This window comes from Camelus ferus, chromosome 13 (assembly GCF_009834535.1).
Source record: "Camelus ferus isolate YT-003-E chromosome 13, BCGSAC_Cfer_1.0, whole genome shotgun sequence".
Classification (NCBI taxonomy): domain Eukaryota; kingdom Metazoa; phylum Chordata; class Mammalia; order Artiodactyla; family Camelidae; genus Camelus; species Camelus ferus.
Genome location: NC_045708.1, coordinates 26,882,920 through 26,904,911, shown reverse-complemented (window position 1 = coordinate 26,904,911; position 21,992 = coordinate 26,882,920). Strand labels below are relative to the sequence as shown.

At 46.0% G+C, this 21,992-nt stretch overlaps 1 protein-coding gene across 1 annotated transcript in view; it reads left to right on the top strand.

Annotated features, from left to right (window-relative positions):
* INPP5B (inositol polyphosphate-5-phosphatase B) overlaps positions 1 to 21,992 on the top strand; it is a 40,337-nt gene that overhangs the window by 6,602 nt on the left and 11,743 nt on the right. Inside the window, 10 exon segments of the mRNA XM_032495996.1 lie at positions 76 to 262; positions 264 to 302; positions 304 to 437; positions 13,501 to 13,597; positions 15,288 to 15,455; positions 16,332 to 16,433; positions 17,253 to 17,367; positions 17,701 to 17,817; positions 18,453 to 18,640; positions 20,177 to 20,288. Of these exon segments, the coding sequence (XP_032351887.1) occupies positions 76 to 262; positions 264 to 302; positions 304 to 437; positions 13,501 to 13,597; positions 15,288 to 15,455; positions 16,332 to 16,433; positions 17,253 to 17,367; positions 17,701 to 17,817; positions 18,453 to 18,640; positions 20,177 to 20,288 (1,259 nt within the window).

The following is a 21,992-nucleotide window of genomic DNA, read 5'->3' as shown; positions in this document are numbered from 1 at the left end:
GGTCAGACAATCATGCGGAGGTGGAACTGGCTCTTCAAGCCTGTGGCTCAGTATTCGTCCTTGTTCCTTCCACAGGCTTGGACCCCGCGACCCCAGATCCTGAGTTCCTGTGGCTGTCTCGATACAGGTGCGCCAGGCGGGAGCCCGAGCCTCCCGCGACGCGCGTTTGGAACTCGGCCCCAGGCACCTGGCCTGGGAGTGCCAGAATTGGCGGAGGCAGGTATCGGTCTTGGCAGGCGCGAAGGGGATTGGAGGAGGCCCGGCTTCAGGGGCGGAGCTATGGAGCAGGCCGGCCTTCGATTGGCGGGGTGGCACGCGGGGCGGACCCCTCTGGGGGGCGGAGCGGGTGGGGCGGCGCGGGCGGCGTGATGAAGAGCTTGAGGAAGCAGGCAGGGAAATGTCCGCCGCCGCAGGCTCCCGGGAGCGCGACTCTGCAGGTCCGGCGGGAGGTGGGAAGCTGAGCTGGGGCTCTGGGTCGGGGGTGGTGGCGGGCCTGTCCTTCGGGCGGGCAGGGTCTGCGGGTTGGCCGGTGGACGCACGGGGCAAAGACCAAGGTCTCGGCCCTGGAGAGGCGGGGACACTGGGGAAGCGCTGTGAGGATGTTAGTTATCTTAGCCGGGAGTGATGAGGGCAGGAGAGTGGCAGTGGGGTACTCAGGAATCCCGGGCCGAGGTTGTAGTTGTAGTAAAGCTCCATTCCTGACTCTCCGTGTGACTTGGGGCGGGTTACTGTCCCTCTCTGAGCCTGTTTCTCCATCCTGACCTTCGAGTTTGACTTGTCAGGGTGCACTCCCCACGACAGAGCCTTCCTTGGCGTGAGAACTGGTGTGTGTGTATTGGGGCTGCCTGGCTCTCTTGTAAATCCTCAGCTGCTCTGAGAGATTGGGCGGTGCACAGACCTGGAGTCCAGAAGAGCCTTGTCCACCCTGGAACTGGAGGCCACGATGAGGTTACAGGTGAAAAGGACTAGATTTTTTTTCCACCCAGCGCTTGTGGGATAATGTCCTGCAGCACAAAAGGCCAATTGTTAAGCAGGAGGTTGTCTTTTGGAGAGCAAGAGTCTCACGGCTGAAATTTGGGTCAGCCTGGTGTGTTGGGACGACCTGCAGACCTGTATTTTCTGTCCAGCTCCTAGGTTTTCTGCCAGGGCTCCCTGGGATTTTTTCTCTTGGGTGTGCCCATGTGGCTACAGTTACACCCAAGCTTTGGCATGACCAGTAGTACCCACTTGTGCTCCCTCTTCTCAGCCATTTGCTTGAGAACCGTCAAGTAGCTGTGTAAGCTGTGGGCCCTCACTCCACTTACTCTTACAAGGCTTGGAAACTTTGAGGGGCAGGCGGAGGGGGATAGTGTGTTGCACAAGTTTGTAAAATGAGAGGAAACGAAGCGAGCAAAGGACTTCCTCCGTGCGTATGCTTTTCCTTCACTGCAGCCACCACAAGACGTGGTCACAGCATCTGATGGTGCTGATAGTTTGCATCTTTCGTGGGCTTATCTCAGCTCACTCGAAGTGCTGATCTTGAGACAGCTGTTGCGTCAGTTTCCATGACATTCTGGGCTAAGGTGCTAGGACAGGTGAGACTTTAAGATTAAGAACACATCCTCTCCTTGCCCCATCGAAAGAGGCTGTCAGCACCCAGACAGTTGGTGGAGGACAGGCCCAATGGCAACAGGAAGAGGTGGGTTCTGTCTTTTTAGCCAGCACACCAGAGCCAGGTGTGGGGAGCACTTTCTCCGCTGCAGTTGTCTGCCCCTGGGCGGTAAATGCAAAGGGATCGAAGAATCTTTTGTGACCTTTCAAAAACCAGAAACTAGCCACATGCTGGTGAGGAGTTATTATCAAGGTTTTAGTTTGATTTTTAATTTGAAATGATTTGTCCCCATCATAATACCCACCCTAAGTGGGTTACACTATTAATTGCTAAATTGCTCATTGGTAAGAAAAGGTATCAAGCCCCCAGTTGTGTTTGGGTCAGCTCTGAGTTGCGTTGGCCTCAGGGGAGGGGCGTAACACCTACAACTGGTAGGAGGAAACCTTTGGGCCTCGTCTGGATGTTTGGGACTGTCCAGACCCCAGGGAAATAGCAAATTTGGGGCTTCCCATATGCATGTCATCAAAATACCCACTTCCTGATAGCCTGGGGAACCAACCCAGAGACTGCTTTAAAATGCTATTTGTGATGCACCTCAGGGGACACAGGGCTTCCCCAAGGAGCTGACAGTCTGACAGAGAGGGATGTGACAATTCATAGAGGTAAGAGAGTGTAAGATCGACTCAGCAGGACAGGGGACCTTGTGGGGTGAGCTGAGGCCTAGGTGTTTGGGGGGCAAAGTGAATCTGGTCTTCACTGCTTGCCTCTGTCTTGGTAGAGAAAGGAAAGGTCTCATTTGGATGTTTCTCTCCAAAATGTTCATTCTTTTCCTTGATTTGTTTCTCCTGAGTTCAGGGATGTCAGGCCAAGCTTGATAAGGATTGTAGAAAAGGGTAATGCAGCTAGTATTAGACTGGAGTCCATGGGTTCAGGGTCAGACCGGTGTCTCTGAGCTAAGTCATGATGTTGAAGTGAGCTGTCAGGCTTCTGGTTGAGTGACCACCTGTTCATCTGATTCTCTTGGCCCCTTCAGCTGCCGAGACCCTACACGGGTCTCAGACAAGTAAGCTGTTGTAAGTAGGAGCTTTTCTGCTTCTTCACTTATTTAACTCCTCTTCTTTGTGTAGCTTTTTCTTTCCTTAAAAAGAAATAAAGAGAAACGCCTTGTTGTTTTCATCTTGCAACCGAAAGTGCACTTATCCAGAAAACCCCCTGGGGGATCCAGCCTCAGGCTCAGTACCCTTCCCTGTCATTGTGTAAAATATCTGCCTGCCTCATCCAGGGCACAACAAAGACCTGGAGCTGTGTTCTGGATTCTGAGCTATGCACTTGAAAGGAAACAGCTACTCAGGAGTCCCACTGGGGCTGTTCGGGGCTAATTTAACAAGATGCTAGTAACAAACAAATTTGGGTCTTTTGAAGTGGTTTTGTTATTCCACGGTTGATTCAAAGTGAGGTAGCTTTGGAGTAACTCAAATTCAGAAAGAGATGGGCTATAAGAATTTTTTCCTTTGGACCCAGGAAATACAGCATTACAGTCTGGCCTGAGAAAGGAAATGAATGCTATTTATATCTCAGGGTAGCATGAAGGGTAACCTAGATTACAAGGATGGAAGCCAGTGAGAATGTTGGAAAAACAGCCCCTGGGTCAGTCGGTCGGTTGGTCTCCCTGTTCCACATCCTCCCCCTCCTACCCCTGCCCCCGGCCCATCCCCTTAATAAGTAAAATCTTTGACCAACATACCCTTTTAAGCATGGAGAAAATGCATTTTCCTAGCTGTTTATCCTGCATATGGACATCTTGCCCATCATCCCCACCTTTGTGGGAAGCTGCAGGTTCCTAAGCAAATTAATTTGGCTCCCTCTGTTTCTTTAAACAAAAGAGAACTGTGTTCATTTTTCTTCCTCGTTTTGTTGTCCCCTTCTCCATTTTCCCTCTTGGTCCCATCTCACCTTGGGTTTGTTTCTGAAGCAGGAGAAGCCCCTGAAGACTTTCCTTTCCCTTCAGAAAACAGTTTGTTTTGGAATCCTCCACTGGGAGCCTAGAGCAAGAGAGGTGACCCACAGTCACTCAGAAGGGGAGCTTTGCACGGAAAGTCCTCAGGGACAGAAGGTTTGGGAAGAGGGAGGCATGGATGTTATTAGGGAAAAGAAAGTATTGGAACACAGAAGCTCTCTGGCTTGTGTGTCTTCTTTGCTGCTTAAAATCTGCTGCAACGGATTTGCAGACTTTACCGGTGGTGCATATGTGAACTAAAGCGACCAAATATGAATGCTGAGGGTGTGAGCAGAGTGTATGTCTCAGTGGCCTGAATACTTGAATCTGTATTTTCCTTTCCTTGGTATCTTACTGGACGTGCCTCTTGACTTTCATCTCTTCCATCTGTAAAATGGGAGTGCGTGTTTGCCTTCTAGTAGGTCTCAGAGGACTGAAGGAATGCTGAATTATTCTGGGGTGCTGTCCTCTGGGAAACACATTTAGGACTTGTGCATGCCTGCCTGCAAGAGCTTAGAACCTGGCCGCCCTCTTCACGGCCTTTCCTACACCAGTTTCTTCCAAATAACTACATTCATTCTCTTCTTTACGCCTTCCCTCCCTCCAGTTTCTTTTTTGTCAGTGTAATCATTAAAAAACCTGGTCATCAACTCTTCCCTCTCCTCTTATGTCTGATAACCAAATTCTGTCCATTCTTTTTCTGTAGTTTTAAAATTTTTTTGAAAATGAAAAATTTAAAGCCCCAGAGTTCATGTTGGGGGAAGGGGAGGGTCTAGCTCAGTGGTAGAGCACGTGCTTAGCATGCACAAAGTCCTGGGTTCAGTCCCCAGTACCTCCATTAAAACAAACCAACAAACCTAATTATCTACCCACTCCCCCCAAAAACCCCAACAACTAAAAATGCCCACAGTTCGTGTTGGTGTCCTCTTACTTGCACTAGTGCTGTGGTCCCCTCGCAAGTCTTCCTCCCCTGAAATCTCCCTGTCCCTTGGGCCTCTCCTTAGGACAGAACTTGTATCACGCCCTGCTGTTTTGTTGGTGGACTTGAAATGCTGCGCCACTCCCTGTTGCCTGTGGAATGAAGTTCAGATTCTTGAGCGTGGTGTTCAAGTCCTGCTTGGCCTGGCCTCAGCCCCCTCCTCCCCGCCCCCTCCCCCAGTCTTCTCTGCCCTGATTCACCTTCATTTCCTCTGACTTCAAACCTGACTGCTTATTATTTATGGGTAAATAATTATCTCTGCTTTTGTGTCTCTGGGTTGGCTGTTTATTGAGATGCATTTTGACAAGCTCGTACTTACTGCCCTCAGCATTTTACATCCTCTCACCTCCCCGAATGCCAGCCTAAAGCCTCGTACATCAGGAGGTGCTCAGAAAATGTCTGTGGTCCTTGAACTGTAGAGGCCCCATACTGTTCCTCGCCTGAGTGCCTTGTCGCCTGAAGGACGCCTGCCCCCTTCCTCTTTAAGCGGGCTCTTCACCTCTGTCCACCCCCACCCCCCTCCTGTCTCGCTTTTGCCCACTTCTCTCTCAGCTTTATCACCAGACCACAGGCAGTTCTCGGAAGACCCAGTGAAGGGAGAGCTGAGGGAAAAAGACAAGTCGTCTCTCCAGTAGCCTGTTAACCACTGCAGCCTGTTGCTGAAAAGTAATTGCTCGGTAGTGGTCTTCCTCCTTGAAAGCTAAACAGGTCAGATTTAGTCCTTGCTAACCTCAGGTGGCAAATTGGATTTTGACTCTGAGGCTTACAGGTTGGCAGAGCCTGGGATGTGTTTTTAGAGGTGTCTCTGCTAATTTTAATTGTTAAAATCTAACGTACATTTTTTTTTAAGCTGTGAAATCATGGGAAATGTTTAAAAAAAAAAAAAAGGAAGGAAGAGAAAGAAGGAAAAAGAAAGGAGAAAAGAAAAAGGAAGAAAGAAAAGAAAGAAAAAGAAAGAAAAGAAAACAGAGAAAAGAGACAAAGAAACACAGTTATTTGATTTTTAAGAAAGTAACAGAACTGTTTGCGGTGGGAGCCAGGCTGAAGTAGGAGCCACTGGTTCTTTCTTCTCTTTTTGATGCTGGGTGCCCTGTGCTATGGGCCTCTCTCCAGAGTTCCCTGCCTGGTGTGTGCTATGTACTTAGCTCCCTTTTATCTTAAGCATCAAATCCATACTCCACATGGCATTCAAAGTCTTACATTTTGGCCTTAATACAGATAATAAAAATCTATTACTAATAAAAAAATAAAACTTTATTGATAAATAAAAATGGATTACTGTTAGTATTATTATTAGCAGCTAACATTTATGAAGCACATACTGTGGGTCTGTGAGCCTCACGCTGTGCCACAAAAGTTCGAAAAAGTACGAGGATGTCTGTTTTTCAGATGGAGAGACTTGAGGCTCGGAGAGGGTAGGTTACATACCTGTGATCACTCACCTGGTCGGTGACAGTGAGACTAGAACTCAGGCCATCTGTTTGAATCTGATGCTTGAGCCCTGACCCCAACACTCCTCTTTTGTATCCGCTGATGCTTCTCAAGCAAAACTTTTTTTTCATTTTTTCTTATTTCTACTACTTATTATTACTTATTTCTGAGCCTACCATAATGCCCTGTCTATGTGCTCAAATGACTTCCTCTGCCAGAAATGCTTTCTAAACATCACACTTTTCTGATAGTTAATGTAGTTTTTGATTCAGAACACAGGCTCTTGATCCAGATTCCCTGGCTGTGCCATTTGTTAGCTATGTGTTCTTGTGTAAGTCACTCAACCTCTCTGTGTTTATCTCCTATTCTGTAAAGTGGAGATAATACAATAATACCACCTATGGGAGGAGGGTTTAGCTCAAGTGGTAGAGCACATTCTTAGCATGCACAAGGTCCTGAGTTCAATCCCCAGTACCTCCTCTAAAAAATAGGTAAATAAATAAATAAACTTAATTACCTCCCCCCACCAAAAAAAAAAAAAAAAACCCACCTAAATCATGGAGAAGTTGTGATGATTAAGTGTATGTAAAGTGGTTAAAGCCATGCCGGCATGTAGTAAGCCTTAGGCATTTGCTATTAATGTTATTCATGATAGTATTACTATCATTGTCATCATTGTCATCATGAGCACAGCCTGACTTGGATTCTGGGTAGTTGGAACTGGATTTGTTTATCTCCCCGTAAATTGAATGAATCTCTTGCTGGTATGTGGTACGTGTCAGAGAGGCCACGGGACAGCACCCTGGTGTGTACACAGCACTGATAAACATTAGTCCTGCCAGTTTGAATTGCCAGGTGGTTTGCTCACATGGTTTTGCAGGTTCTTCTAGTGTGGGTGTCAAATTTTAATGGAATGCTAAGGCCAGTGACTGAGAAGATTGGAAGGAACACCTCCCAGACCTGTCTTGTAGATGCTCAGGGAGGGTAGGACGTGGTCTCCAGCCACTAGTGACAGCCAGACACCCACACAACCTGTGGGGACCATGGTGGAACTTTGGCTTTATTATCGAAGCAGACTTAATCCTTCCATCTGTAGAGTACTCCTAAGAGTTTATAGTTTCATTGAAGATGTTGTGCTCATGTTGGCAAAAGGGGGCACTGTGGAGTCAAGCAGATCTGGGTTTTAATGTCAACCGTGCCATTTACTGGCTTGGCTCTGTGTCCTTGGGCATGTCTGCTACGTGCTCTGGACCTCAGTATCCTTCTTTGTAAAATGAGGTCAATAATCAGACATAACACATGAAGCACTTAGCATGATCCTCAACTGTTAGAGGTGCTCGAGACGTGGCAGTCATGATGGTCCAAGCAGTGGGGGTTAGGAAGAGAATGAACAGTTCCTGTGTGGCTGCTGTGTACCAGGCATTGTGTGAGGCTCTTGACCCATTTAGAAGTTCATTTGTTGATCCTTTTGGCTTCTCTGTAAGTTTGGTGGTTTTATCCTTATTTTACAAATGAGGAAGTAAATGAAGTAATTTGCCTGGGTTTCATATGAGATTATGGATCCAGCCAGTAGAATTGCCAAGTCTGTTTTAGTCCAGAGCCCAAGACTTTTTCCAGGACAACAGAAATCTCTCTTAAAGTGCCAGACATGCTACACAGATAGGAAGGCCTTCGGAATTCAGAGAAATGACTGCCGAGGACGAGTGTGGTTGGGGAGGCCTTGGTGGTGGAGGGCATAGGAGTTGAGGATAGACTTCCAAGGAGAGGTGGGCAGAAAGTCAGAGGGGCTTCCTTCACATGGAGGCAGGAGTGAGGGCGGCAGGTATGGGGAACCTGTCTGTTTCGAATCGGCTGTCTTTGGGTGGTGGATGGTGAGAGAGAGCGGGACCAATGTGCCAAGGGCCTCCTGTGCCAGTTCAACCAGTTTACCTTCACCTGCAGGCAGTGGTGTAATAGTGGTTAGAGCAGGGAGAGATGAAATCAGAGTTCAGTCTGGCCAAGGCCAAAGACACAATTGGTAAATTGGGTAGGGGGAAGTAGGAAGCTTTCTTAGCTGGGAGGCTCCTGAGGTGGCAGGTGAGGAGAGGATGGCCTGGAGGAAGGCAGCTGTAAGCATGAAGAGACGGGTGCCTGACTGGCTCTGGGGGCCCACGGAGAGGGGTGAGCTAATGGCAGGATGGCATACTTGGCTGATGGGGAGATGGTGGTGCTGGTGACAGAAGGGAGAGCTCAGGCAAGGGCCCAGAAGTTGAAGCACAGTTTTACCTGGGACGCCGCCCTCCCTGGGACACAGAGCATCTTGTAGAAGTGCCCAGTGAATGGTGGAGGGACTGAACTCACACAGAGCTGGGTAGCTCTGTTTAGAATGGACTGTGCTGGTTGATGATCCTTGCAGAAGAGAAAGACCAAGATGTAGAGCTCTTGGAATTTACTTTCGGTAAATAAGATTAAAAAATCAGTTTCTCATTTACTCTAGCCACATTTTAGCTGTTCACATGTAGCCTGTGGCTGCTGTTTCGGGCAGTGCAGTTGTGGAACATTTTCATCCCCTAGTGGATAGCACCTGTCTGGTCAGGAGCCTGGGGAGTACCTATAAATAACTGGGGGACCTGTGGCGGCAGAGACAGCAAGAGGAGGAGACAGAAGGAGCAGTTGAATTAAGAAATAATATTACCGCCTCTTGGGCAATTCTCAAAAGAAACAGAGTACTTGGATTTTGGTTCGGGTTTGCTGTTTTCCCTTGTGTGAGGTTGTGTTTTTGAAAAAGCCCGGCCCCCAGGTTAATGGCAGGCCTGGCTACAAAACACTGAAATGGGGGCCTTGCCTCCTGTGTTCATTTTATAGGTCTGGGCCTTCAACAGGTCTGGTTTGGCTTCCAGAGCACCTTTTGGCCATGGAGTGAAGGGTAGCCTCGATTAGCCATAGGAAAAGAAGACAGCAACCATATCAGGCAGACAGTTATCTTTGTTCAGTTGAGGAAGCATAAGCTTTGAGAAGTTAGATAACGTGTTCAGGGTCATGTAGCTAGTAAGTAGCAGGGCCGGGAATGGAACCGAAGTCTGACTCCAAAGCCTGTGCAAGAGATGTATACATATATCTTACTATAATATATACTATATTATATAGCTATAGTATAAAGCACAATATGTTATATTGTATTCTATGTAATACATATAACTAATATAAAGCACTATATATAGTGCTTTATGTAATAGTGATATATGTGTGTGTGTGTGTGTGTGTGTGTATATATATATATATATATATATATATATATATATATATATATATCTTATTTTAGCTAATACATCTTATTTTAGCTAACTTGGAAAGTACCTATAAGCAAAAAGAAACCCTACCACTGAGTAATGCCTACTAATGACATTCAGTGTATACATTCCAGACTTTCCCGTGTGTGTATGTACGTGTCTAAATATGTACATATGTGTGTAATTTATAGACGTGGTATTTATGTTCATAGACATACATTCCAATCCTTTCTGATGCATATAGATGTCAGGCCATGCCCCTAACTACCACCCTTAATCCTTTATCAGCATTCTTGAAGTCCTAAAATCTCTGAAGATGGAAAAAACAAATTTTTTTTGTAAGTTTGGCTCAAGCTCAATTTGGCAGTAAGACTAGCCTGAACTGACTTGAGACTATTTATAGGTTTTATTTATCCCTCCAAGTGTTACCACTCATACGTTGCACTGTGGAAATACTAAAGTGTTTGATTTCTGGATGTTGCCTCAGACTGTGGTGGTGCTGTGTAACAGGTGGCCTGGGTTATGTGTTATCCTTCTAAAATGCCCCACATTTTGGATTCCAAAATACACTTGGCTGCAGGGATTTCCGAGAAGGGGTTATGGATCTGTGTTAGATTGTGCTGCTGCTTGGGGAAGGAAGGAGCCTCCAGGGTCCATGTTGTCTGTGCAGCCAGGCATTTGAGAGGGGTTTTGGTTCTATAAGATGGGCAGTGCAGCACACAGAATTCACAGGAGAGTAGATAGAACACTCTGTACTTCCGTACATCCCCATCAAGCTGCACCTGTCACCCTGGTTGACCTACAAGGTAGGCGCTTACCCGGAAGTGGTTTCAGTTGCAGGAGTGAAAGTTGGTCGTGAGCTTCATCCCTGCCCTGAGGCTGTTAGCTCAGTGTGTTTTTGCTGCCCCGTGGTGTGTTTCGTACACTGTGTTAAGCCAGGGGCCACAGAGAAAAAGCATCACCCCCACCGTCTCCTCTTCTTCTTGGTCTAGCTAAAGAGGAACGGTTGATAAAAAGAGTTAAACGCGATTACAGTTCCATTATGATAAATGCTTTGATAGAGGTAAGCACTGGGTGTGTGAGAAGAGAGGGAGAGGGCTAGGGCCAGAGAAGCCTTTTTTTTTAATCTGTTTAAAAAATTTATTTATTTAATTATTTTTTTTGGTTAATGGAGGTACTGGGGATTGAACCCAGGACCTCATGCATGCTTAACACACACTCTACCACTGAGCTGTACCCCTATACCCCGAGAGGGCTTTTTTGAAGATGACTCCTGAGCTGAGTCTTGAAGGATGAGTCTGAAGTTTGCCTTGTGAGGGTGGGCTTCAGGGGTGATTAGACTCCACCCAGGATCAGGGGTGGGATGAGGAGGCAATATTTAAAAAGATAAATGGTTTCCTTGTGACTGGATTGGGGGTGGGAGAGAAGGGACTTGAACACGGGGTGGACAGTGGGCCTGGAAAGGAAGTCTGGGGCCAACTAGGAAGGCCCTTGTGTGTCACACGGAGAGGTTTGGGTTTCAGCAAAGGTGGTGGAAGTTATTGAGGGGTTTTACGCACAGGAAGGATCTGCTCAGATTTGTGTTTTCTTCTAGGTGTTGGCAGAATGCACTGAAGGGGGTGAGAATGGCGGCAGGGAATCACTTAGTGTGCTTTCCAGAAATATTAAGGGCCTAAACAAAGGCATGGCAGTAGGGGTAGGGGAGAAGCTCAGTATAAAAATATTTAGGAGAGAAGATTTATAGGGCTCAGTGACCAAACATGAGAAGAAAGGGGGGAAAAATCTAGTAGGTGTCGCCCATTAGATTGGAAGACAAAGGATTGGAAACCCAAGGTTGGAAAAAGGGCAAAGAAGGGAAGCAGGAGAGGAGGAAGCCATGAGTTTCCCTGAGAGGGAACCATGGGGCTGCGCGATGGTGAACTTGGTAAAGAGCTGCTGACAGCCAGCTTCCGTGCCAGATTCAGGGGAGATGAGATTCCGAGAAGACTGCCCTGTGGCTGGAAATCCCCCCAGTTATGCCTTAAAGTTTCCATACATGAAGTCATGAATGAAGATATTCCGGTTCTTGCTGGACTGAGTCCAGGGAGAGATGTAGGGTGAGGTCATTGATGAGGTGCAGGTTAGCAAGGTGGTTTTCTACTGCACACTCTGGGACAGAAGCTGAATTCACAGGGACAAACCACTTGTCCCCAGGAGATGTCCTGAAGGAGTCCTCAGAAAGCATTGACAAACAGAAGCAAAATCTAACCATTATCCCTAAGTTTGTCTTTGCATGTTGTAAAGCCCCATGAAATATTTATATTGAAGTCTCTACTTTAGAGATGAAGAAAGTCAGACGCCAAGAGAGGAAGTAACTTTGTGACACAGGACGATGAAGGTAGAGTAGACTTCAATATATGTCTCCTGATACTTGTATTTAACACACTGAGGACCTACTGTGCACCAGGTTCTGTTCCCAGTCCCTGGGAAATAGCATAAAGATGACCAAGTCCCTGCCTCTGAACAGTCTAGGAGGAGTCAGAGAAGGCTTCTTGGAAGAAATGGCCTCTAAGATGTGCCCTACACCAGGGGTTGGCTAACTACAGTCCCGTGGGCCAAATCCAGGCTGCTGCCTGCTTTTGTACAGCACATGAGCTCAGAATAGTTTCTACATTTTTAAACTTTCAAAAAGAATTAAAAGAGAAGAATGTTTTGTGACACATGAAAATGACATGATATGTACATATCAGTGACTGTAAAGTTTTATTGGAATACAGCCACGCTTACAGCTGCTCTTACACTGTAATGGCAGAGTTGAAATGTGGCCGAGGCCACATAGCCTGCAAAGCCTGGGACATCTACCCTCCGGCCCTTTCCAGAAAAAGTTTGCTTTCCTCCCGGCCACAGGAGGGGTAGGGGTTAGCCGCCTAAAGCAGAGGGAGGAAGAAGGAAGTCGGTTTCTGATAGGCTGTTTGTATAACTGCTCAGAGTATGGCATTCAAGGAGGGAGCGCGCCCCAGGGGGCTGTGGTGAGTGCTGTGGCTGGAGAGGTGGGCAGGGTCCAGAGCAGGAAGAGACTTGGCAGCCCCATTACGGGGTTTGGGTTTATCCAGTGGGGAGCTGTTAAAAGCTTTTAAGCCATGTCATCAGATTTACTTTTTCCAACAAAAAAATCCCCTGGCCACAGTGTAGGGATTGGATTAGAGAGGGTGGGGTGAGGGAGGAGGTGGGGATACCAGGTGAGGTTTTCATAGTTATTCCAGGGAATTGTCAATAACCTAGGCTAGTAGAGTGACACCGGAGCTGGGAGTATTGAACCGTAATTACTTTCACGTGTTAAATGACTGTTTACTTTTTCAACCCCAGAGTGTTGTTTTTTTTTCCCCTCCGGTTCCCGTGAATGCATGGCTGGCAAATCCATGTTTAGTAACAGTCTTCAGAGCAGGATTCCTTAGTGATGTTTCACACCCCCAGTGCTCCTTGTACCTTGTGCATCGAAGCGGCATCTCTCGTGGCCTCTTCATGTGGTTCCCTGTTGACAAGGGATTTGGCTTAAGGAGCAGAGAAGCAACATGTTGGCAGATTGCTTTTCCTTGTCTGGCTTATCTTGGTTTAGCGACTTCCCCCAAATATTTCGTGGTTGCAAGTCCTTGGGCTCCTTGTTTTCTAGGCGATTGGTTGACAATGACAAGCCCTTCTCATGCTCTTGAGCACTTAGGCCCTTCCTGATTTTACTTCTCTGACCCTTGCCTTTTTCCTCCTCAGAATTGAAGGCTCACTCGCAGTAAATGGTGAGACATCACTACGTTATATTGTATAATATGTTGTGTGGCTTTCAAAGCGCTTACTCACAGGTCAACTATGCGATCCCTACGATAAACCTGTGAGGAAGGCAGGACAGGTCAAGTTGCTGAGATCAGGAGAGGTGAGGTGACTTGCCTAAAGTCGAAAGAGTAATAAACAGCAGAGCTGGTGATGGAATTTAGGCCTGCAGATTTCTTAGCTTTATTCTTTCTATGGTGCACTCCACCTCTAAGAAAAGGGAGTCAGATTAGCTGGGAGAGTTATGTTTTCAGAAGTAAAGACATCTGGATGAAATACTTAATTCCCCCTGTCTTTGTAATGGTCTGTGACCTTTCCTGTGCTTTTAAGCAGTATGTGAACCACCAGTAATTCCTAGACTCCAATTTGAGAAGCTGTGGTCTGTACATTAAAGCGTATGTAAGTATGTTTTAATTCCTTCCCCCACCCGTAGGTAGTTCTTCCTTTGATGATTCGAAGCCAAATGGGAAAGGTCTGCTTGTGGACCAAAGCTCCCGGGGTCAGGATAAACCAGAAAACTTGCTCCCAAGGTAAGGAAGCTCTCCCTTCACTTGTGCCCCTTAGGGCCAAAGTTTTCCTCACCATAGAACTGAGACCATTACTGTGCCTGGTGTACACCGTCTCTGGGTAGTGGGCCTAAGAAATGTTAGACTTTTACTGAACATTTACTGTGTGTGCCAAGCACCGCACACTTACATGGATTACCTTATTTTAACCTAAACAAGTAGGTACCATTATTTTCTCTGTTTTACAACTAAGGAGGCAAGGAAGAAACATTATATAACTTACTCAAGCTCCAGAACTAGCAAGTGGCAGATCTAGGATTTGAAACTGGCAGTCTAACCCTCCCTTAGAAATGTAGATTAGAAACATTTTGATTTCTCACTCCCATTCTTGTAGGAGTTTCCTGACTCTGACAAGTTTTTCCCGTTCATTATTTATACCTTTTTTGTGATTTGCTGTTGTATTTAGTCTGTTCTGCAGTGCCCCCTACTGATCATAACCAGAATCATCTGGTCAAGATAAAAACGTTCTTATTTGTGTAAATATTTAAGTTATGCACTTAAACAGCAATGAACAATCCATTAACTTTATTTTTTTTCCTTTTCCTTCTTTCTTTCTTCTTTTTTTTTTTTTCATTGATAGAGGTACTGGTGATTGAACCCAGGACCTCGTGCATGCTAAGCACACACTCTACCACTGAGCTGTACCCCCCACCCCAATGCCTGAACTTCAAATGTAGCCAGATCTATCATCCTCAATTCAGTTTTGAGCCTTCTTGGTATGCATAGATGCATTTTACATAGCCTTAATTAGTGTGTGCATGAGCATATATTATTAAACACTTAAGTGGCATTTATTCGATGGCAGAAATTGTTTAAGGTGTTTTGTATATCTTAATTCATTAAGTAATCTTCAACAAAGGTTTTTTGGCTATTAGGATTCTGTCATGTAAATATGTGAAATTTTGCTTAACTTTAAATGTTGGCATTTGAATAATTTTTAGTATGACTATGAAAACTACACAAATAATAAAATACAAATTTTCATTGCCTTTTTATTTCAGATTATTCCCGTAGAATAGAGAGTCAGTAGAATTATCAAGTCAAAGGATCTAGATAGTTTTATAGTCTTGTTATGAGAATCAGGATCCAGAAAGAGCACTGTCAGAACGGAGTTCTGATTCATACTCTGCCACCTTCCAGCTGTGTGAATCGTTGATGACGCTGGGTCTTACTTTTCTCATTTGAAAAATGAAGGGGAGGAGGTATAGCTCAAGTGGTAGAGTGCATGCTTGGCATGCATGGGGTCCTGGGTTCAGTCCCCAGTACCTCCTCTAAAATAAATAAATAAATAAGTACCTCCTCTAAAACAAACAAACAAACCAACCTAATTAACCACCCCCCTACCAAAAAGAAAAGAAAAGAAAAATGAAGTGATTAGATTAGATTATCTTCCAAGTCTCCTTCTAGTCTGAGATTCTATGAAATTATTATCAGAAGAATCTCTGGACCAATGTCCTATATAGTCAACAACATACAAGGTTGTTCTACATAGAAAGTGTTATTTTAGCAAATAAGTTTTACTTTAGCCTTTGTAGTCTCCTGTGATTCAGATGCTTGTGTGTGGAAACTCCTGGCTTTATAGTCATGTATTTTGTCATGGAGGACTCATCAAAATATGATTAAAAATAACTTTTTTTTTCTGTTGCTTTTCTAGACAAAATAAATCCAAATCTGAAATAACCGACATGGTTCGCTCCTCCACCATCACAGTATCAGACAAGGCTCATATTTTATCGGTGCAGAAGTTTGGACTGCGAGATACAATAGTGAAATCACAGCTAATGCAGAAAGAAGAGGATTATACCTATATCCAGAGCTTCAGGTAGCCAGCCGGCTTAGACTGTTTCCATAGCAAACCGATCACTCAGCTCTCCGAAATGTAAGCGCTTCCCCCATACCCTGGATTTGAAAGCAAATCCTCTACAGAATCTCTCCCATCATTTTCTAAGTGAGTGATTCCTTTCATTCTTCCTTAGCAGGCATTTATTCGGTGGCTTCTCTGGGCAGGCACTGTGGGAGGTGTGGCGTAGTGGGAGTGGCACAGCTCGCAAATAGCCGCAGAAATATTTGAGGAGATTCACAAGCACAGAAGAAGGAGAGAGATCCTGATTTTTGCATCTCCCTCTGTGTACCCCTTGGTCATTCTTGGTCTTTGAAGAAAGTCCTTTGAATTGAAACCAGTCAGATGGAGTTAATGTTTAGTAATCTTTTTAGACAGGTTTACTGAAAGTTATATGAATAAAGGGTGCAGGATTCTTCCAGATCATTTTAAATGCTTGCATCGGGACTAAATGACAAAGTAATGTCACTTCTAGGGACATAAACGTGAGCTGTGGGGAACACTGGTGTTGCTTTCCTTCCAAAAGCAGTTGCCATGGTACTTTTTTTTTTCCAGTTCAGTGGGATACACAGAAAACAGTCATTTTGTGGATTATGACTCTCTAAAAGCTGTCAAAGCTAAGCAGGAATGTGCAGGGTGGGTCTCAACTATTTGAAGTTATCACAAAAGCAACAAATATCACAGCAGACTGCAAGTCACCCCTTGGTGCCCGTCATTGGTCCAGATTAGATGTGACATTTCTTATGTCTCCAAATTCCACTCCAGGGAGAGCCGAAACCAGGCAGAATCAGCATAAAATGCTTTCCCCGTCATGTCCATAGTCCTCCCGAGTGACCGACTGATTGTCTCTGGTGACAGGTTTTTTGTGGGAACTTACAACGTGAATGGACAGTCCCCCAAAGAGTGCCTCCGGCCCTGGCTCAGTGATGGTATCCAGGCCCCGGACGTATACTGCGTAGGGTGAGCGCTTCTCTTCTACTGGGCTCTGTGTTTTCAAGAACGTATGGCTGTGGTTGAAGGGAGGGGGACGAGGATGTGTAACTGAGTCTTCACAGCAGGTGAAAGTTTTGAAAAATGAACACGTACTTACTAACAGCTGCTTCTCTGATGTTCTTCCTCATAGTAAACACATTTCTGGCACCATTAAAGTGATGTGCTTGGCATTTAAATGCTAAGATCAAAGTTTTAGTGTTAACCCTCTGTTCAAAATCAGTGTGCCCTGAACTGAATTTCATTGCTTAGACATTCAACACTTGGTTGGTCACAAAGCAAAAATATCTTTTGCTAGGAAAGGAAGGTTAGCTAAAAAAAAAAAATAGATAATAGTAATAAAAAGGCCCTAGCGGTCAGTTTTTCTTTTCTCACACTTCCTGTCTTCTCAGGACTGTACTGAGCACTATTGATGGGGAGGGGCAGCAGAGGAGCCTGGGGGGTAAAGTGGAAAGGGCCTAGAATTGGGAACGTATGCAGACCTAGGTTGGACCCGTTTACCACTTGGTGCTTGTGTGAGCTGGTGATCCCAGATGTAAAATGAAGACATTTCCAACTACTTGAGGCTGGTTACGAAGGAGAAATAGGCTGCTGCTTCTGAAAGCACCTGGTCAATAAGTTCCTTGGAATTTAGTCTCTTGGCTCTAGGTGTTCATTTTTCTTCCCTCTTGAGGGTCCTGCAGTTTAGCTAAAAAGCTAGGCCTTCCACACCTACACTGAGCTGAGAACGAGCCTCCCACCTTGCACGTTACCTTCCTCTGCTCTCTGACTGCTTGCTTCTCCTAATAGGTTCCAGGAGCTTGATCTGAGTAAGGAAGCCTTTTTCTTCCATGACACCCCAAAAGAGGAAGAGTGGTTTAAAGCTGTATCAGACAGTCTTCATCCAGATGCCAAATACGCAAAGGTAAGAGAGGAGTCAGGGACCTTCTAATTTTATGTTGCCGTGCAGGGAATCCTGGGGTAACGTTTGACTTTTAGCAAAAGCCAGTCCTAATGATCCTGCGATTTTCAGTTCCAGGTCCCCCAAGAATAGGCGTCTCTGGGTGGGAAAGAGTCAGGTCTTGGCACTTGTGGGCTGTCGAGGTTGTCAGGTACGTGCTCACTGAGTCGCTGGGGTGATCACCCTGTGTCCCAGTGTGGAGGAGGAGATACAGCAATGCGCTCAGCTACCTTCAGGCCCACCTTTACTTTCGACTCCAACTTAATGCCATGACCTGAATGTTTGTCTCTTTTCCAGGTGAAGCTCATCCGACTGGTCGGGATTATGCTACTGTTGTATGTCAAACAGGAACATGCAGCGCACATCTCAGAAGTGGAAGCGGAGACTGTGGGGACGGGGATCATGGGGAGGATGGTGAGTTCCTGGTTGGTACGTCTGGCACATTGAGGGCCTTGATCCCTAAGGTTCTGACCCCAATTCTTATGATACCAGGACTGCACGTGTCCGAGTTTCAGGGTGCTGGCGTCTTGAGGTGATCTGTACCCACGTGACCTAGTGGGGCTAGATTGAGCAGACCATTTAGTAATCATATTTTAGTGACTTGCCAGCTGATTTGCCCAACGAGCCCCCATCTTCGTGTTCAGGCCACACCAAATCAGAGCCTCTAGCTGATCCTCCCAGTTAATGTGTGACACATGTTGCAAACTATGGTCACAAAGAAAAAGAAAGAATGCTGATAATAGGTTTGCAATTTTCTCTTCTCGAAGCGGTTTAAGTCCTGTTTTTAGATTCTGTTGCAAGAGCTTAGTTTCCCATGGAGAATGGAGAGCATGTGGAAAGTGGACTCACCTTCACCACTGACTGGCTGGTCCTTCTACTGTCTTGGATTTGTTTCCTTATCTGTAAAATGTAGACAGTAACGTTCTTTGCTTACCCTCCAGCGTCATTGTGCAGACTAATTAAGAGAGCTCATGTTGAAAGCTGGCAGGGTTTAAATGACTAACACAGTTAAGTTGTGAACCGGTCTTTCTGGGGGCTCCTTTCCATAGGGTAACAAAGGAGGAGTGGCGATCAGGTTCCAGTTCCACAACACCAGTATCTGCGTAGTGAATTCCCACTTGGCAGCCCACACGGAGGAGTATGAGAGGAGGAACCAGGACTATAAAGACATTTGCTCTCGAATGCAGTTTTGCCAGTTGGACCCAAGCCTGCCCCCTCTCACCATCAGTAAGCACGAGTGAGTCTGGGCTTCCACGCCAAACAGCTGGCCAGGCCTGAGGTGCAGGGCGACGGGCTCTCAGCTTCATTGGGGGGTGACTCGGGGAGGCTGCCCACTGCTGGAGCCGGAACTCCAGCCAGCTGTCAGTTACACATGGGTTACATCTCTTTGAAACTTTTAGTTTCCTAACCTACCATCCGGCAGACCTGTAGAGTCTTTCTCAAACACCATTTGTTCCTGGGAAATGTGTCAGATTTATTTTAATAGGGGTCTGCCTCGGCACAGCATCGGGAGAAAAGCAACCACAGCGCGGGCATCTCAAGCCCAGGTTTCAGAAGTATGTTTCACAGTTCTGTCCACCCGTCCTTACCAGAAGCACATGTCATCGAGACCTGGGCTGCATTTGTCTGTCTTCACTTTGTCTTTTTTGCCTCTTGTTTCAGCTTGACAAAAGACACAGTTGCAGCTGCTTGGAGCACGTTGTGCTGCCTTTTTTCGATTCTCTTTATTTCATTTATCTGTAGTACTTGCTGTCTGTCTAAATTCAAGGCGTATTAGAATTTCAGACTTGACAGTAACCCTGGAAGCTGGTGCCACTTCTTTTATAACAAGGAAAGAAGCCACTGGGGCCGTGGCACCTGCCCAGGAGGACACAGAACCAAGCCTCTCGTCCCGCCGGCTGCAGTGGTAGAGCTGTCTTGAGCTCACTGATGTTCTGGAAGCTGATGGGATGGCTTTCCTTCTCCTGGGAACCTAGCAGGGATTGCCTCTTCTGTCCTGCTGACCCTACAGAGTCCTAGTTTGTGAGGTTTCGGCTTGCATGTCGGTGTGTCTGCTTTTAGCTTCTGGTTGCATTTATTCTGGGGCGGGTTTGCTGCCATGCAGATTCTCTGATGATTTGGGTCTTGGCTTTAGATAGAGCAGCATTGGTCTTTGTGGGACGTGCAGTGTCACCTGGGAGCATGCAGTGATCATTTTCCCAAAGTAGCAGGTGTAATGAGACACCTGTCACACTCTGCCGAAAGAGCTAACCGATGACACGGTGGTGGTTAAACCCAGACTCCGCTGGAAAGGTGGAGCTTTGTTTCCAAGGAACTCAGCTCCAGAAACAAAGGCTGAGAGTGTGTTTTGTGGACTGGAGTGTGGGTGGAGGCAGAGGTGACATCATGGCATCATCTGATTTGGCTTCCTGGGTGATTGATGTGACTCCCAATACTTGGATCTTTTTTGCCTCTTTCCAGGAATGAAGTAAATTTTTGCCTTGCTTTTAGATCTTAATAGATTATCTTTCCAATCATACAAGAATATAGTAGTCAAGGAGAACTCAAGGCTGTGTCCAGTGAACTTGGACCAAGATAACTGAGCAAGCAGCATGTTGGACACAGTATATTCAATGGGATGGCAAGAGGAAGATTTCCTGAGCATCCATGTCCCTTCCCTGCCCAGCTCCCCAGAGGTGGAGCATTGTGGGTGTTGTGTCAGAAGCTCGCTGGAGAGAATTGGATGGGCAGAGTCCCTCCTAAACTCTGTGACCTTTGTGCTCTGTCCTCACAGTGTGATCTTGTGGCTGGGGGACCTCAACTACAGGATAGAAGAGCTGGATGTGGAAAAAGTGAAAAAACTCATCGAAGAGAAGGCCTTTCAAACCCTGTATGCTTATGACCAGGTACCGATGGCCCCCCTGGGCCCTCTTCAGGCAGCCGTCCCCCCACATGAGGGCACAGAAAAGCCCGCCTTCCCAACTCTCAATCTCTTCCTTCTTGTCTTGGGGGGTTTCGTTTCGGTCATTCTGTCCTCCCGTCCACATTTCCCTCCCCCACAGCTGTCTGCCCACCAGCTCTTTCCTTGAGGCTTGTGGCCCTCGGGGGCCGGAGCTGTTCTCTCTCTTGTGTGTGCCCATTCGTTCTGCCCATTCGTTTGTTTGTTCATTCATTCAGTCGTTCAAGTTGGGGCCAAAAGGGTACCAAGCCTCTCATAGAGAAGATACTTAGTATACTTAAGATGATTCACTGATGTTTTGAATGAGCCTCTCACTCTCTCCCCGCTGCTGCTGCTCCTCACAGACCTGTCCAGAGTGAAGGACCACTCTTTTTTCTCTTTATAATTTTATTTTATTAGAAAAACTTTTTTTTTCTAATGGAGGTACTGGAGATTGAACCCAGGACCCCATGCTTGCTAAGCACACGGTCTACCACTGAGCTATACCCTCCCCCAGGAGCAAACTCTTCTTCTGAGGGGGGTCTCTTCACCTCTGACAGGAATCCGTTCTGTATCCCGCTGTTCCCCACCGTTGTCTGGGTTAGCGCTGCTTTCTCACAGCCTTAGCTGTTCCCCAGGACAAGAGGAGTCTATTTCTGACTTTCTTCAAGCTGTTCCTCTCAACAGATTTCAAAACTGTTCAAGCAGCCAGAGTTGCTCAGAATGTTAAAGTCCTTTTTCTTTTTAGTCTGTATCTCCCTTTTAATCACCTCTGTATTGTCATTTGTGTAAATCTTTCCGTTACCTTTATTTTTCCCCCAGTGCAGATCAGTTGAAGGGGTAAAAAGAATCGCAACGTTGTTGTGTCTTTCTTTATGGAATAATCTCTTTATTGACCCATTTTTCTCTTCTTCCTTGGTAAAGTATTCTCTTTAACCCCCATCTCAGCCTTATCCCAGTCTGGTCTATAACTCTCTGTCTATGCCTCTGTTTTCTGGACTGCGGCATTCCCATTTCCCTGGTAGTTCGACACCCATCTCCTCTTGCCTTCTTTTCTGGTCTTTCCTTAAGTAATAGGACCATTTTGTGTGTTTCTCTGCTTTCCAGATGGTTTTAAGGTCTGTATTTACTCATTTAAGAATCATCTTACACTAATACCTGAATTTTTACTGTTTCCTGTTGCTTTTTCCTTAATAGTTTTTTTTTTTTTTTTTTTTAGGAATTCATATTTTGGGGAATTTGTCAACTGTTATCCCCTGGATAGCTGACCCTGTCTCCAGAGTTAGAGCTGAGAGTTCTTTAGTCCACGCAGCGCCAGGCTTGGTGCTCCAGGGAGGAGGCAGGAACACGTGTGGTTTTGACCCCTTGCTGAGAAGAAGCTCTTAGAATGAGTGCAGTGGGTGGGAAGGATGCTAGTTATCGTAATGTGTCAGGCACTGTTCTAAGCTGACAGTTCATCTTTGCAACAATCCTGTGAGGCAGATTCTATCATAAATCCAAATTTACAGATGGGGAAACCAAGGCACAGAGCTTCCCCTAGGTCATGTAACTAATTTGGCAAACTCTTTTGAAAAATTGTTTTACTTTAAACTTGATTCATAAAGATTTGGGTATGTTTCTACTGTATATTTCTACATACATGGAAGTGCCCCTTTGCTTTTTGGTTTGTATC